The sequence below is a fragment of the Triticum urartu genome, chromosome 2A (assembly GCF_056163025.1).
Source record: "Triticum urartu cultivar PI428250 chromosome 2A, HENAU_Tu73, whole genome shotgun sequence".
Lineage (NCBI taxonomy): Eukaryota > Viridiplantae > Streptophyta > Magnoliopsida > Poales > Poaceae > Triticum > Triticum urartu.
The window spans coordinates 5,306,446-5,324,748 of NC_141874.1; the positions used below are offsets into that span (position 1 = coordinate 5,306,446).

The 18,303-nt window shown below is 43.1% G+C and overlaps 1 protein-coding gene across 1 annotated transcript; it reads left to right on the forward strand.

Annotated features, from left to right (window-relative positions):
* Positions 1 to 13,014: 13,014 nt before the first annotated feature.
* On the forward strand, positions 13,015 to 14,808 carry LOC125540584 (cytochrome P450 76M5-like). The gene has a single exon (XM_048704191.2). The coding sequence runs from the start codon at positions 13,051 to 13,053 to the stop codon at positions 14,545 to 14,547; it is 1,497 nt and encodes a 498-aa protein (XP_048560148.2). The 5' UTR covers positions 13,015 to 13,050; the 3' UTR covers positions 14,548 to 14,808.
* Positions 14,809 to 18,303: the final 3,495 nt, after the last annotated feature.

Sequence of the window (18,303 nt, forward strand, 5' to 3'; positions counted from 1 at the left end):
TTAGGCGAAGCCCTGCGACGGTAGAACATCAAGATTGTCACCACGCCGTCGTGCTGACGGAACTCTTCCCCGACACTTTGCTGGATCGGAGTCCGGGGATCGTCGTCGAGCTGAACGTGTGCTAGAACTCGGAGGTGTCGTAGTTTCGGTGCTTGATCGGTCAGATCGCGAAGACGTACGACTACATCAACCTCGTTGTCATAACGCTTCTGCTTTCGGTCTATGAGGGTACGTAGATCACACTCTCCCCTCTCGTTGCTATGCATCACCATGATCTTGCGTGTGCGTAGGAATTTTTTTTGAAATTACTACGTTCCCCAACACGACAAGACCCCACCGCGGATTGGAAACTGCAAGGGTTGGGTGCTGCTATGGCCGAAGAATCTTATTCGTCTGGAGCCGGCCGAGAGCACACCAATAACCACACATCAACAACCATGTGCCGAGACCACCACCCCGCCTACGCAATTACCAGCTCCTGTAGTGTCGGGTGAGAGTGGCGGACGACGTGATGAAGGGGGTGCAATAGTACTGGTTGATGTAATCGGTCCTGTAGAACATATAATGGATGAAGAGACGGAGGTCGACCCAATGGGTTTCCTCAGTACAAACGCGTATGGCTGTGACGTAGATATGATGAGCCAACCATATGACGAATCGGGCTATCAGCATGCTAATGAGGATATGGATGATCTGCCCGGGAAGGAAGGTCGTAGCAGGGATTGCAAAAAGTCTCTCTTCATGAAATCCTCACAGGACACGCCTGAAGATGCCGCCTCAACACATGCTCAACTAGCCGAGGGCCGTACAGTGCTTAGCCCGGGAACACTGGGCAGGGGTTAAGGAAGGGTCTGGAAGGTGTGCCCAAGAAAAAGGAGAGGAAGAGATCGGGGAAGATAGCTGCCTCCAAACAAGCCAGAGCACATAGCAGCCAGATGATGGATTCTAAAGAGCGTGTACCCGTGAAAGGTGCAGCCATGTTCCATCTCACGGGCGAGCCGATGCTACCGTCGAAACCACTAGAGGCACTATCAGGGGATCTCAGGAGACTACACGACCATGTGCTGTCGACTGAGAAAAGCCTACTAGCCTCGAAGGGGAAGTGCTACGTCAACACACAGCCCGCGGAGGTGTTCTTCCTGTGGTTTGACCATATCTTTGAGATGTTTCTGACAAGGCGGCTTGATTTTACAATCGTCCGCCTTTTTGCGCTACATATGAGCTCCGTCATGAAGAGAGAAGAAGTCTCGCAAATCTGTGTGGCGGATCCGTACTACATGCACGAGTCTTTCTTGAGTCTCGGCGACTTTGAGCATGAAACTGCTAGGGACTACCTCCAAAACTTCATGGTACATAATAAGTACCAGGAAATTGTCCTCCTGCCTTATCATCCAAAGTAAGTCAGTTCCGGACAACCCTTTCGTACATTTCAATCATTCCTTCTCGCTCATATGAAGAATAATTTGAGGTATCTTCTCCCCGCAGCAACGGGCGCGCCGTACTTATCGTTCTTTACCCGCGAGTCTCCCACGCCGTGTATTTCGACCCTTGCAGAGACTACGAGAAGAAGGACTACACCCACATAATGAATATTCTGGATGATGCTCTCCAAGGCTTCAGCATTAGAGGGGTCCACATGCAGATCAGGAAACAAAGGAACAAGAAGATGGGTTTCGCGCATAAAACTAACTTCTGCTGCATCCATGTCCCAAAACCAAGCAAGAAGGATGGATTCTACATCCTCCATCTCATGATTGAGTTCAACATGGATCAGGAAAAGCTTCGCATGACAAGCAGAAATGATGAACATATCCACAAGTGGCTAGACTCTCATGGAGAAGCGGATTATAAACTTAGAGATGACTTCTTTCGCATCCAAAGGGACATTGCGACGATCATCATGAAAGAAGTCGTCGATGAGAAGGGGATGTTCCACCACGGCCCTATATCGCGAGCTGACGTCCGAACTCGCATAGGCATGCAACGTCAAGACCTCACACTGTTCAAAAGCTAGGGTCCATCCTCGATGATATGGAAGGATGGAACTTCTAGTGATTTATGATGCCTATGATGATGATATGTGTCGGTTGAACTTGTATACTTTCTGTAGAGATGAAACTTTGTGATGTCCACGGTCCCTGCTGAACTTGCGTAACGCTACTTTGTTTGTTTGGGTACGATGACCTGCGTACCTCTAGTTAATTAGTTTGCGTACTGTATGTTGCATCTAGTTGCTAGTTAACCCTTTCTTTTTCGTGTTGCTCTAATATATTTTGTTGCATATGATTGTACATCCTCTTGATGAACATGCATCTCTAACAGGTACCTAGTTTCTTGATGGCGAGAAGGCAGTGCTATGTCGTGTACAAAGGGAAGGTTCCGGGGGTGTACAACGAGTGGCCTGAGTGTCAGGCGCAAGTGAATGGGGTCTCGGGCGCCAGCCATAAAGGCTTCAAAAGCCGAGAAGAAGGAGAAGCTAGTTACTTGAGGTTCACGCTAGCGCGAGAGAGGACTCGTAACCGCCGCCTCATGTACTGCATAGTTCCGCTCTCACTCATAGTGATAGCTTTTCTCACATATACCATTGTTTAGATGGATGACGTTGTAGTTGCAAGTATTCGAGACTTGCATGTATTGCTATTTTCGAGATGATGACGAGATACCACTTTGTGTTGGATGATGATTATGATGAGACTATTATGTTTATGCTATGATTACATTTGTGATCTCGCAGCCATTGGTATGTGTATCATGATGAAATTTGTATCTGCTAAAGATTCTTCTATAAAGCCTGTTCAAATACAAAACAAATATGCAGAAAAAAACAAAACCTACTAAAATTAGCAGTAGCGAGTGGAGAAAAGTTAGCAGCAGCGCCACGATAGCAGTAGCACGTCCAGGCAAAGCGCGCTAGAGCTATTAGCAGTAGTGAGCTTCCATGAAGCGCACTTTTGCTACACTTGTGTAGCAGTAGCGCTGGTGAGCACGCGCTACTGCTATGTGTTAGCTATAGCGCCTTATTATTAGCGCCGGTCCCCGCGCTACTGATACACCTAAAACCCGCGTTGCTGCTAGCCTTTTCCCTAGTAGTGAATTGTTTCATACTTTAGTAATCTCAAACTTTTTCAACCTTCACACAATACATGAGCGCGAGCCATGGATATAGCATTATGGATGGAATAGAATATAATGATGGGGGTTATGTGGAGAAGACCAAAAAAGGAGAAAGTCTCACATCAACGCGGCTAATCAACGGGCTATGGAGATGCCCATCAATTGATGTTAATGTGAGGAGTAGGGATTGCCATGCAACAGATGCACTAGAGCTATAAATGTATGAAAGCTCAACAAAAAAAACTAAGTGGGTGTGCATCCAACTTGCTTGCTCACGAAGACCTAGGGCATTTGAGGAAGCCTATTGTTGGAATATACAAGCCAAGTTCTATAATGAAAAATTCCCACTAGTATATGAAAGTGACAAAACAAGAGACTCTCTATCATGGAGATCATGGTGCTACTTTGAAGCACAAGTGTGGAAAAAGGATAGTAGCATTGCCCCTTTATATATTGGGCCTCCCTTTTTTCTTTTGGCGTTTCTCTTTTTTTTGGGACAATACTGTAACGCCCCGGACACACCCGCCGGTGTTCGTTACTCCTGGCGGGATCTAGACTGGCCCCACAGATCAATACTAGTCTTTTCTACGCACTTTGTCCTCACTCATGCGCACCCGGGAGCAACTTCCCGGTCGGTCACCCATCCTAACACTACTCCAAGCTGAGCACGCTTAACTTTGGAGTTCTGTCCGAATGGGCTCCCGGAAAAGAAGGAATTCCTTATTGATATGAGTAGTCTATCATCCCTAATAAGCCAGGCTATCACAAATACTCTATGAATGATGATCATCACACTTCTATTTATTTACAACTCAACGATTACAACTCGATACTAGAACAAAGTATGACTCTATATGAATGCCTCCGGCGGTGTACCGGGAAGGGCAATGAATCAAGAGTGACATGTATAAAAAAATATGAATGGTGGCTTTGCCACAAATACGATGTCAACTACATGATCATGCAAGGTAATATGACAATGATGAACGTGTCATGATGAAGGGAACGGTGGTAAGTTGCATGGCAATATATCTCAGAATGGCTATGGAAATGCCATAATAGGTAGGTATGGTGGCTGTTTTGAGGAAGATATAAGGATGCTTATGTGTTATAGAGTGTATCGTATCACGGGGTTTGGATGCACCGGCGAAGTTTGCACCAACTCTCAAGGTGAGAAAGGGCAATGCACGGTACTAAAGAGGCTAGCAATGATCAGAATGGCTATGGAAATGCCATAATAGGTAGGTATGGTGGCTGTTTTGAGGAAGATATAAGGATGCTTATGTGTTATAGAGTGTATCGTATCACGGGGTTTGGATGCACCGGCGAAGTTTGCACCAACTCTCAAGGTGAGAAAGGGCAATGCACGGTACTAAAGAGGCTAGCAATGATGGAATGATAACAGTGCGTATAATCCATGGACTCAACATTAGTCATAAAGAACTCACATACTTATTGCAAAAATCTACAAGCCATCAAAAACCAAGCACTACGCGCATGCTCCTAGGGGGATAGATTGGTAGGAAAAGACCATCACTCGTCCTCGACCGACACTCATAAGGAGGACAATCAAAGAACACCTCATGTTTCAAATTTGTTACATAACGTTTACCATACGTGCATGCTACGAGACTTGCAAACTTCAACACAAGTATTTCTCAAATTCACAACTACTCAACTAGCACAAGTTTAATATCACTACCTCCATATCTCAAAACAATCATCAAGCATCAAACTTTTCTTAGTATTCCACACACGCATAAGAAAGTTTTTACTAATCTTGAATACCTAGCATATTAGGACTAATTTCCCAATTAAAGCAAATTACCATGCTGTTTTGTAGGATACTCAAAATAGTATAAGTGAAGCATGAGAGAAAAATAGTTTCTATAAAACAAAACCACCACCGTGCTCTAAAAGATATAAGTGAAGCACTAGAGCAAAAACTATATAGCTCAAAAGATATAAGTGAAGCACATAGAGTATTCTAATAAATTCTGAGTCATGTGTGTCTCTCTAAAAAGGTGTGTACAGCAAAGATGATTGTGGTAAACTAAAAAGCAAAGACTCAAATCATACAAGACGCTCCAAGCAAAACACTTATCATGTGGTGAATAAAAATATAGCTCTAAGTAAACTTACCGATGGACGAAGATGAAAGAGGGGATGCCTTCCGGGGCATCCCCAAGCTTTGGCTTTTTGGTGTCCTTAGATTACCTTGGGGTGCCATGGGAATCCCCAAGATTAGGCTCTTGCCACTCCTTGTTCCATAATCCATCAAATCTTTTACCCAAAACTTGAAAACTTCACAACACAAAACTCAACAGAAAATCTCGTAAGCTCCATTAGCGAAACAAAACAAAACACCACTTCAAGGTACTGTAATGAACTCATTCTTTATTTATATTGGTGTTAAACCTACTGTACTCCAACTTGTCTATGGTTTATAAACTATTTTACTAGCCATAAATTAATCAAAATAAGCAAACAACACACGAAAAACAGAATCTGTCAAAAACAGAACAGTTTGTAGTAATCTATAACTAACGCAAACTGCTGGAACTCAAAAAACCTACCAAAATAGGACGACCTAAACAATTTGTTTATTGATCTGCTGCAATTGGAATCAATATTTTATCACGTTCTGGTGATTTTTAATAATTGTTTTCGGAATTTTCAGCAAGATCAAATAACTATCATCCAAGAAGATCCTATAGGTTTAACTTGGCACAAACACTAATTAAAACACACAAAAAATCTAACCAGAGGCTAGATTAAATATTTATTCCTAAACAGAAGCGAAAAAGCAAAAAACTAAAATAAAATTGGGTTGCCTCCCAACAAGCGCTATCGTTTAACGCCCCTAGGTAGGCATAAAAGCAAGGATAGATCTAGGTATTGCCATAATAATAGGATAGATCACGAAAACCCATTTCATATTCTCTACGTTCAACAACAAGTTTTCTTTGAGGCAAGAAAAAGTAATCAAAAGGGCTAAATTTAATGGGACAGAAGTCCCCAAGATCAATTTTGGGAGGTATAGGTTCCTCCTTTGGCCCTTCATATTGCACAACCAATTCACCATTATAAGCATTCTTTTGACAAAACTTCGTGAACCTATACTCGAGAGAATAACCTAGCTCATTATTTCGAATAGCAAAATCATTATTAAGTTTGGAAATTCTATCAACTAGAACATTGGTAGGAACCTTTTTTCTAAGGTTATCATTAAAAGCAACATACTCTAAAGATTGAAAACGCATTATTTCCTCTTGATCAAAGAGGATTGCCTCTATGGGAGGATGGCCAGCGTCCACCCTATAGTGCGCAAAGATTTCTTTGGCCTCTTTTTTTATAAATCTGAACTCATGAGCCAAAAAGATAGTAGCGGCACGCTTAACAGAAGAATGCTCAATATTAGAAAATTCTAGGAAAATCCTTTGTATGCAAGGATGCATGTGCATAAATTGCCTTTCAAGTTTAACTACAAGCATGGCGATAGCGTCCGCAAGACTACTAGTTCTATGAAGAATAGAACTACATATAGAAGGAAAAGCACCGGCACAAGTAAAGAAATCTTGGATAACTCCCTTTCCAATAATATTACCATTACCGATTCGGAATTTTTTTGTATGTAAGATAGGGGTTCTTCAGCAGGAGCATCAGAATTTTCCATGTTATTATTATTGTCCATATCGACAATAATTTCCCCAATTTCAGACATAACGGCAGAAAGTGCGAGGAGCAAAAGAACGAGGGAGGCGAACAGAAAAGAGAGGGCGAATAAAACGGCAATGGTGAAGTGGGGGAGAGGAAAACGAGAGGCAAATGGAAAATAATATAATGCGAGGGATAAGAGTTTGTCATGGGTACTTGGTATGTCTTGACTTGTGCGCAGACTCCCCGGCAATGGCGCTAGAAATCCTTCTTCCTACCTCTTGAGCACTTCATTGGTTTCCCTTGAAGAGGAAAGGGTGATGCAGTAAAGCAGCGTAAGTATTTCCCTCAGTTTTTGAGAACCAAGGTATCAATCCAGTAGGAGACCACGCTCGAGTCCCACGCACCTACACAAACAAATAAGAACCTCGCAACCAACGCGATGAAGGGGTTGTCAATCCCTTCACGGTCACTTACGAGAGTAAGATCTGATAGATATGATAAGATAATATTTTTGGTATTTTTATGATAAAGATGCAAAGTAAAATAAACGGCAAATAGAAATATCTAAGTGATGAAAGATTAATATGATGGAAAATAGACCCCGGGGCCATAGGTTTCACCAGTGGCTTCTCTCAAGATAGCATAAGTATTACGGTGGGTGAACAAATTACTGTCGAGCAATTGATAGAATTGATCATAGTTATGAGAATATCTAGGTATGATCATGTATATAGGCATCACGTCCGCGACAAGTAGACCGAAACGATTCTGCATCTACTACTATTACTCCACACATCGACCGCTATCCAGCATGCATCTAGAGTATTAAGTTCATAAGAACAGATTAATGCTTTAAGTAAGATGACATGATGTAGAGGGATAAACTCATGCAATATGCTATAAACCCCATCTTTTTATCCTCGATGACAACAATACAATACGTGCCTTGCTGCCCCTGCTGTCACTGGGAAAGAACACCACAAGATTAAACCCAAAGCTAAGCACTTCTCCCATTGCAAGAAAGATCAATCTAGTAGGCCAAACTAGACTAATAATTCAAAGAGACTTGCAAAGATAACCAATCATACATAAAAGAATTCCGAGGAGATTCAAATATTATTCTTAGATAATCTTGATCATAAACCCACAATTCATCGGATCTCGACAAACACACCGCAAAAAGAAGAGTTACATCAAATAGATCTCCAAGAGAATCGAGGAGAACTTTGTATTGAGATCCAAAGAGAGAGAAGAAGCCATCTAGCTAATAACTATGGACCCGAAGGTCTAAGGTAAACTACTCACATCATCAGAGAGGCTATGGTGTTGATGTAGAAGCCCTCCGTGATCAATGCCCCCTCCGGCAGGACGCCGAAAAAGGCCCCAAGATGGGATCTCATGGGTACAGAAGGTTGCGGCGGTGGAATTAGGTTTTCGTGGATGCCTCTCATGGTTTGGGGGTACGTAGGTATATATAGGAGGAAGAAGTACATCGGTGGAGCAACATGGGCCCCACGAGGGTGGAGGGCGCGCCTGGGCGAGGTGGGCGCGCCCACCTACCTTGTGCTCTCCTCGTTGATTGCTTTACGTAGACTCCAAGTCCTTTGGATCATGTTTGTTCCGAAAATCACGTTCCCGAAGGTTTCATTCCGTTTGGACTCCGTTTGATATTCGTTTTCTGCGAAACACCGAAATAGGCAAAAAAAACAGAAAATTTGGGCTGGGCCTCCGGTTAATAGGTTAGTCCCAAAAATAATATAAAAGTGTATAACAAAGCCCATTAATCATCCAAAACAGAATATAATATAGCATGGAACAATAAAAAAATTCTAGATACGTTGGAGATGTATCAACAATCATATCTGGGAAAAACCTAGGGAAGCTGGAATTTTCAGCCCACCCTCACCCACCTAGTCGTCATCGTCGAGGATTTAATCAACGTGCTAGCACATCAGCGTTGGTGCTCAATCCCATAGTTGATGGTTTCCACCTGACCCGAGTCCTTATGGACTGTGGCAACAGCCTCAGCCTATACTGTTGATACGTCTTCAACATATCTCTAATTTTTTATTGTTCCATGCTATTATATTATCTGTTTTGGATGTTTTATATGCATTATTATGCTATTTTATATTATTTTTGGGACTAAACTATTAACCTAGAGCCCAGTGCCAGTTCCTGTTTTTCCTTATTTTAGAGTTTCGCAAAAAAGGAATATCAAACGGAGTCCAAACGGAATGAAACTTCCGCGACGATTTTTCTAGGACCAGAAGACATCCAGAGGACTTGGATTACATGTCAGGGAAGCCACGAGGCACCCACAATGACGGAGGGTGCGCCCAGGGGGGTAGGACGCGCCCCCACCCTTATGGGCCCCTCGTGACTCCACCGACCTATTTCTTCCTCCTATATATATTCTCAAATATTCCAAAACCTACCAAGATAGCCACGAAAACACTTTTCCACCGCCGCAACCTTCTGTACCCGTGAGATCCCATCTAGGGGCCTTTTCCGGCATCCTGCCGGAGGGAGATTCGATCACGGAGGGCTTCTACATCAACACCATTGCCAAGCCGATGAAGCGTGAGTAGTTTACCACAGACCTACGGGTCCATAGCTAGTAGCTATGTGGCTTCTTCTCTCTCTTTGATTCTCAATACCATGTTCTCCTCGATGTTCTTGGAGATCTATCCGATGTAATACTCTTTTTGCGGTGTGTTTGCCGAGATCCGATGAATTGTGGATTTATGATCAGCTTACCTATGAATATTATTTGAATCTCCTCTGAATTCTTATATGCATGATTTGATATCTTTGCAAGTCTCTTCAAACTATCGATTTGGTTTGGCCAACTAGATTGGTTTTTCTTGCAATGGGAGAAGTGCTTAGATTGTGTTCAATCTTACGGTGCTTGATCCCAGTGATAGAAGGGGAACCGACATGTATTGTATTGTTGCCATCGAGGAGAACAAGATGGGGTTTTCATCATATTGCTTGAGTTTATACCACTAGATCATGTCATCTTACTTAATGCGTTACTCTGTTCTATGAACTTAATACTCTAGATGCAGGAAGGAGTCGGTCGCTGTGTGGAGTAATAGTAGTAGATGCAGGCAGCAGTCGGTCTACTTGATACGGTCGTGATGCCTATATCCATGATCATTTCCTTAGATATTGTCATAACTTTGCGCTTTTCTATCAATTGCTCGGCAGTAATTTGTTCACCCACCGTAATATTTTCTGTCTTGAGAGAAGCCTCTAGTGAAACCTATGGCCCTCGGGTCTACTTTCCATCATATAAGTTTCCGATCTACAATTTTAGTTTCCTATTTACTTCCTTTGCAATCTTTTATTTTCCGTTCCATAAACCAAAAATATCAAAAATATTACTTTACCATTTATTCATCTCTATCAGATCTCACTTTGCAAATAACCGTGAAGGGATTGACAACTCCTTTATCGCGTTGGGTGCAAGTTAGTGTTTGTTTGTGCAGGTATTCGGTGACTTGTGCGTTGTCTCCTGCTGGATTCATACCTTGGTTCTCAAAACTGAGGGAAATACTTACTCTACTTTGCTGCATCACCCTTCCTCTTCAAGAGAAAAACCAACGCAAGCTCAAGAAGTAGCAACTGCCATGAAAATGCATATCGACCTAGCAAGAATCAAGCCTAGTAATACCTCCTTCAAGGGTATCATACCGAGAGGTGAAGCACAATGCTCGGGAATGGTGACTCTAGATGTAGTCTTTGGAACACCTGAATGTTTCGAAACAAAGAGTTAACCTTTGACATTGTCCTTTGGAGGAGCGACTAGCACACACTCATCAGGAGAACAATCTTTGCTCTTTTTCATGCCGTCCCGCAATACGTTTATCTGAATCTAAAGATGTCGAGGCCATACGGCGCCATAACGGTAGGGATAATAGTCTTCATGATCGCTTCTCAATGAACACTGTTTATGAACATGTCTGCACGGATAAGAGTGTGCGTGATGGCTTCTCAATGATCCTCTTCTTCGCAAAAGGCGGTCTTAGGCTGCTCATAGTGGCGAATAACTTAGACTAGTAACATGCATATGTTACTAGTCTACATTACTACCTTCATAGTGGGTAGTGTCATATGCATGGTAACATGGATATCTTCATTTACTACTTTGTAGATTCATTTTGCATTGAGAAGCGCTATGTGATGGTAACATATTATGTTACTCTATTTACATCTCTCCTCCTTAACTACTTGTTGTCTCATCATTTTTGCTTATGTGGCATCTATATTACTATCTATGTTACTTCCATTATGACCAGCCTTAAGGATGGAGGAGTGATTGACATGTGGGAAAGCAATATTAAATTCAGACATCATAATTGTGGTTGTCAAAATAGTTGATTATTATTGAAATATCTGAGGATATTAATGAGGAAACGTGGAGAAGGCTGAAATCTTCCGCATCCTTTGTCTCATGGTAGCCTGCTCCAATCGGCTTACGAAACTTTCGTTATTGGGTTAGCCATGCACTTCACATGTTTCTAGTGATTCATATGGCATCACCAAATGATACATGTCTTGAATAAGAATATACAATGCATTAGAATGCCCTTGTTGACGATTGTTTATTGCGACAACACTTGAAGAATGTGACATCTCACATCGGATAAAGACTAACTCTTCCTCCTCTTGCTAATACTATGTGGTTGTAAATTATGGCCAATACTAGCGATATAAGCAGTGATTACAATCCAGAGGTTACTCATACTCTGGAAACATTATGTAAGCAACAGTTGGGATTTTGGGGGGGGGGGGGGGGTGATAGTGGAAATGTCAATACATAAGTCTCCCTTATTGTCCCTTTATAGAAGAGTACATGAGTTTTTCACCTCATACGGCTCCTCGGTCAATTCTTTCGAACAGATCCTTTTCCTCATTTGAGAGCCTTCGCCTTCCATTCCACCCCGAATACTAACGAAGACCAATAGAGTAGCGTTTCCATGTTCTAATTGAACATTTTCCAGTTATGATATGATTAAAGGAGAAGTTTGTTCTATTGCCAAACATATGCAGTTCAAATCACATCTTATAATAATAAGAAATATTTCTCGGTATCAATCCCATTGCCCCTTATTCTTTGAGAATCTGAAGGATTGTTTTCGAGTTTCCCGAGCTCTTTTATATTTGACTTGTTTGTTATAGCTTTATTCTTAATTTATTTCATTTTGATTTTCCCTCTTTCTATATTCCTATCCTCTAGGTATAACGTTAGCATCGATAGAGAACATTTTCCTTTGTATGAATCTATATTACTTTATTCTAATTTCTTCCTGAAACTTCCTAAGAAAATACCGATTTGGATTCAAAATTGATGGGCTGATGTGAGGTCATCCAAGTTAGCGCTAACTGTAGTATGAATGTAAAAAATTTACTCCTAACAGCGGTAAAAGCATAACCGGTGTAGGCCGATATTTTGGTTATATCGCGAAGCACGAATGCTTTCTCACCGAACGTAGAAAGCAAAGCAAACTTGATTATTCCTGGAGCCAAAGACCAGAAAATATTCTTGACTGCCCTCGCCATTCCTTTGTTACTCTTTTGTCAAAATTCAACCCTCCGGTCAGCAAACGGCAAGGTTTTTCTGCTCCGTGTCTCACCGGTAGTTTTTGACTAAACCACCACTCCCCGCTGAACAGTGTACCAAAATTAAGTCCAGCTTGTGTTCATATTTTTTTTGAAGTCTAGCTTATGTAACACGTCAAGTAGAAATTGTACAAACCCGGAAAAAAGTAGAAATTGTACAACGAAAAAAGCAGGGTATCAACAGTTCCGATATGACACCGTGACATCATCGATGGGTTATCTACGAATCTGGATGTAATTTTTATTATTTGTAGCGTTTGTTGTACTGTCATGATTAAAGATAAATAAATTGAAAGTATTCCTGAAAAATAGCTCCATGGATCTCATCGGAAATGTTTGATGCTACTTGGAGCTTCTTTGGCGACCGTGAAGTCACCAGATGAATTACCAAGTAGATAGATCACATCGGGACGTTGCAGTTGTTCCGCGGTGATACGGACTTGACCCGTTGTGCAACATTTTTTTTCGTGAACACACTTAAGAGTGTATCTTTTCATTGATAGGTAGAAGAGAATACAGGGTTGCAACCTCAATCAACGTACACTGGCAGGGTTGTGCATCGTATATCGCTTAGATGCAGATACCAGCAGGTATAAATATACCACGACGGACTCTCACCTCAGCAACCCGCACCACACGAACCAGCGAATGGAGATCGTGCTTTGGCTGTTATGGCCGACGCTCGCGGTCGTCTCGCTCCTCTACTGCCTGGCACACACACGCCGTGCGGGCACGGGGCGGATGCCACCGGGTCCCACGCCGCTCCCTCTCGTCGGCAACGTGGTCAGCCTCGGCGGCAACCTCCACCACACCCTCGCGCGCCTCGCTCGCGCCTACGGCCCCGTCATGACACTCAAGCTCGGCCTCACCACCGCCGTGATCGTGTCCTCGCGCGACGCGGCTTGGGAGGCATTCGCGAAGCACGACCGGCGCCTGGCTGCGCGCGCCGTCCCGGACGCCGCCCGCGCGCTCGGCTTCTCCGACCGGTCCATGATATGGCTGCCCAGCTCCGACCCGCTCTGGAAGAGCCTGCGCGGCATCGTGGCCACCAACGTCTTCTCCCCGCGCGGCCTCGCCGTGGCGCTCGACGTCCGCCAGCGTAAGGTGCGGGACATGGTGAGTTACTTCCGCGGCCGCGCCGGCACAGAGTTGGACGTCGGCCAGGCACTATACGGCGGTGTGCTAAACCTCGTGTCGAGCTCGTTCTGCTCCGTCGACGTGGTCGACATGGGCGGCGAGTCGGCCCAGGGGGTGCGGAAGCTCGTTGAGGACCTCATCGAGGTGATCGCGAAGCCGAACGTCTCCGATCTTTTCCCTTTCCTTGGACCCCTCGACTTGCAAGGATGGCGTCGCTGGACGGAGATACGCTTCGAGAAAATCTTCCTCATATTGGATGGCATAATTGACCGTCGCATGGCAGCTGCCAACGCCTCCACGGAGAAGCACTGTGACTTCCTCGACTTGCTCCTCGAGCTCTTGTCCACAGGCAAGATCGCCCGCGACAGCCTGACAACCATAGTGTTCGAGGTCATTGCGGCCGGGAGCGACGCCATGTCCATCACCCTAGAGTGGGCAATGGCGGAGCTGCTTCGGAACCCAAGCGTCATGGCAAAGGTCCGCGCGGAGATAGACGATGCTCTTGGCGGCAAGGAGACCATCGGCGAGACCGACGCGGCGAGCCTGCCGTACCTGCAAGCCGTGGTAAAGGAGGCTATGCGGCTGCACCCGGTGGCGGCGATACTGCTGCCACACCGGGCCGTGGAGGAAGGCGTGGAGATCGGCGGCTACGCCGTGCCGAACGGCTCAACGGTCATTTTCAACGCGTGGGCGATAATGCGGGACCCGGCGGCGTGGGAGAGACCCAACGAGTTCGTCCCGGAGAGGTTCCTGGGCAAGGCGGACCAGGTGGTGGACTTCCGGGGCAAGGCCTTCGAGTTCATCCCGTTTGGGTCCGGCCGGCGGCTGTGCCCCGGCGTGCCGATGGCGGAGCGCGTGGTGCCGTTCATCCTGGCCTCGCTGCTGCACGCGTTCGAGTGGCGGCTACCGGACGGCGTTTCCGCGGCGGAGTTGGACGTGAGCGAGAGATTTACCACTGCAAATGTGATGGCTGTCCCACTCAAGGCCGTGCCCGTCGTGGTCACGTAGGACATGTACATTGATTGATAAAATGGTATTACACTAGTGCAATTAAAACACACTTATCACACACCCGATGTCGAACAATGTGTGATGGACACGTTAGAAAAAGAAACGTGTGTGTGCGATGGCAGATCCATCAAGTATGATTTTAAAAAGGAACATTGTATAATATAGGGCACACAGTTCAGTTGAAGGACGTGCGTGTGATAAGTCGGGATAACGCACACGATTGAACTGCTCGAATCGTGTATGTTGATTGGCAAACAATTTAAATAAATGATTTGTGTATCATGATGGGGAGCATCGCACACGTTTTGTAATATGTGCACGATGTGCGAAGTTCCGGACATGGTTTCTTAAAGGCAACTTGCGTGTGCTAACTCGTGACAACGCATAGGTTTGTCTGATAAGAATTCTATGCTTGATGGGCACACAATTGAATTAGACGAACTGTGTGCGATATTGAGAATTATCGGTCACAATTTTGTCATGTGGATCTTGTGCAATGTGACTTGTTCTGTCTATAAATAAACAGCATGATCTATCTCCAGAACAAAAAATATAGTTAGAGCAACTCTAGGATAGTCCCCATACGATTACATCAACTTATAAATTCACAGACTCAATTTCAGGGACGAGGGATTGAACTACTCAACTTAAGATAGCATTCCATTACAAAGTGCTACATAGGGGTAGAACACAAATAGGTATTCCCCGCAAAAAAAACACAAATAGGTATAATAATATGTAATTTACAAGGATTTCTAAGATCCTTTAATTCAACTGCATTGTCTTGCTAGTAACTAGCCAGTGAACCGTCAGAAAATAAAGTTTCAATAACTGTAACTTGTTTAAACACATTTTAGACACATATATCTACTGCCGTTGATTCCACCTGCATCGTAAGATCAGTTCATCATACTTTAAGTATTAGACATACTCAATATGTCGAACAGAAAAGTTGTTCTGGGATAACCAGCAACAACAACAACAACAACAACAACAACAACAACAACAACAACAACAACAACAACAACAACAACAAGGAAGAAGGACGAATATCAACGATGATATTTCCCAACTAGAGAAGACGGGATCTTAATCAAATATATAACAAAACAAACCTTCTCAAATGAATTTATACCTTTCTGTAGCAGCATACTTCTGCAGGCATTCATATCTTTGAAGCCCTTCGATCTGTCAATATAGAAGATTATCTCTTGCCTTTACACCCTTCATTCTGTCAATATAGAAGATTATCTCTTGCCTTTACATATGAAAACCAACATTTTCAAACAAATATGTATTTTTTTTGTACGAATATGCTGCTGCAGGTGTTCATATCTTCGTAGCCCTCCGATTGAAACAGTGGTTACACCTGGATGTTATTTTTCGAGGAACAGAAACAAATGAACAAACAACGCAAAAAAAAAAGAAACATATGAACAAACAATAAGAAGAACATCACAACAATAGCTTAATGAATTATGTTTCCCCGTCCGTTCTATATTTGCTCCTTCCTTCCCGTTTTCGGTTTTCAGCGGACCCCACGTAATAGGTTTCAGGCCCTACACCAACTGGTATATCTGAATGATATATGGCGGCATTACATAGATAAACGAAAAATGGAACTCTGTGAATACATAAGCAATGTCGCGAATTTTGGTGCGGATCGACGACACATGATTCGCGTGCGCCTGGACCTGCGTCCTACAAACCCTCTCCGGGACCCCTTCAGGGTCATAGCTAGAGAGGCTGAAAATAGTCGATGGCATGGCTTTATAAAGCCGGTGCTAGTTGGCATGCAAACTTTATTGTTACATGTTGCACAAGTACGACATGGATGAACATGCGACATGTTCCACTTGAAATTGAGATTTAACGGCTGACTCATCAGTCGGGATTGTTAGACAAATTAGTATCCCAAAATGACATCATTCTAATCACGCGTAATTTCAGTCTGTTAAATAGTCGTGCACACCTCTGTCCATGTGTTAATCGACCAACCTTGGTCATGCAAGTCTAGAACGTATGATTGCATTTTTTGTTGATTGCTTACCAAACAAGCCACTTGGTAGTCTAAAACGTATGAGGGTTACGGCCAACCGTGGCCACGGAAGTCTGCAGAGCCGTGCCTGACGGAGAGTCTGAGAGTTACAGTCAGCTCGAGCAAGCGGTCAAGTCATTCGTGTTCGACTTGGACCAATGTGCGGCTGGGTTGCATGTCTCACACGGCAATGTTGTACGTTGTTTTCAATGTACTCCCTCTATAAACTAACATTTTTAAATCACTAAACTAGTGATGTTTACGTAGAGACTATTTGATGGTAATAAGGTAGCTTTTTTTCTAAGCACAGTACAAACACAAGCGTTGATATATACGCGCATACACTCATCCATATGAATACACACACGCACGTCCTACCCCTATGAGCTTCTCCGAGAGATTGAGCTGGCATATCATCTTGAAATTTTACGAAATCAATGTAGGTGTCTCGTAGTTGACGGGAACATCTCCTCCCACTAAACGCACATCATCGGAAATTCTGAAATAAATCTAAATAATAAGGTAGCTTCCTGGAAGGTAAAATTTTGCCCATCTAATAAGTGTCACGTGTGGCACGATGCTCTTCGCCCTGATTTTTTTAAACTAAAGTTGTCATTCAAAAAGAAGAAAACTAAAAACTGCCATCTAAAAAGAAGTCTAAAGTTGTTATCCTCGCGTCACTAAACTTGTCATAGAAACGTTCGAAGTTACCATGTGTTCCTGCCACACATGTGCATTTATCAGGGGCCAAAATTTATAGTACAGACTTTGAAGTATCCAAGATTGAAATAATAATTTTTAAAGACTCGCAGTTAATCAGTCGTTTGATGTGGATGCATGTACTCCTTTCGTCCGGTGAAGAGTGTACATCTAGCTTTAAAATCTGTCCACAAAAGAGTGTACTTCTATCTTGGCCATGTATTAAAAAAATTGCTAAAAATGTTAGCCATGTATTAAAAAATTGCTAAAAATGTTGGCCATGTATTAAAAAAATTGAACTTGTATTAGAAAAATGGTAAACGTGTACAAGAAAATATTCTTGACATATATAAAAATATAGAATGAAAACCAATAGAAAGAAAGGAAAACAAAAAAATGAAAATCTAAAAAGGAAGAAAAGGAAAAAAGAAACAAAGAAATAAATGAAAATAATAATGGCAAAACTATGAAAACCAGTAAAGAAGTAAAGAGAAACCAAAAAAATAGTGAAAACCAAGAAAGAAACAAAAAATGAAGAAAATGGGAAAGAAAATAAACAGATAAAACCATGAAAGAAACAAAGAGAAAACCAAAGAACCAAGAAAAAAAGGGAAGTATAATGATGAAAAAAATGAAAACTAGAGAATAAATAAGAAAACCAAAAAAATAAAGGAGAAAACAGAAAAAGGGTATTTCCCTCAAGTTGGTCGCGCCTCCTATCTGGACATGAACCCGACCTTGGTGCAAATGGCCAGAGGCCCCACCCACCACCTGGGATCGATTCCCAGGAGAGTTCTCTTTTTCTCCCTATTTCTTTTTGTTTTACTATATGTGCTAATGGTCCGGCCCATTACTACGGATGCTTCAGTGGGAGGTTCTTCTCTCTCGCTTAATGTGAGATATAGCTCTCGTGGTGGCCTAGAGGAGTAGCCAGCATCCTAAGGCTTGTGCGCTTCAACGAGGCAATTGTATGAGGTTGATTCAAGATGATGTACACATGAGAGGCTGAGATTAAT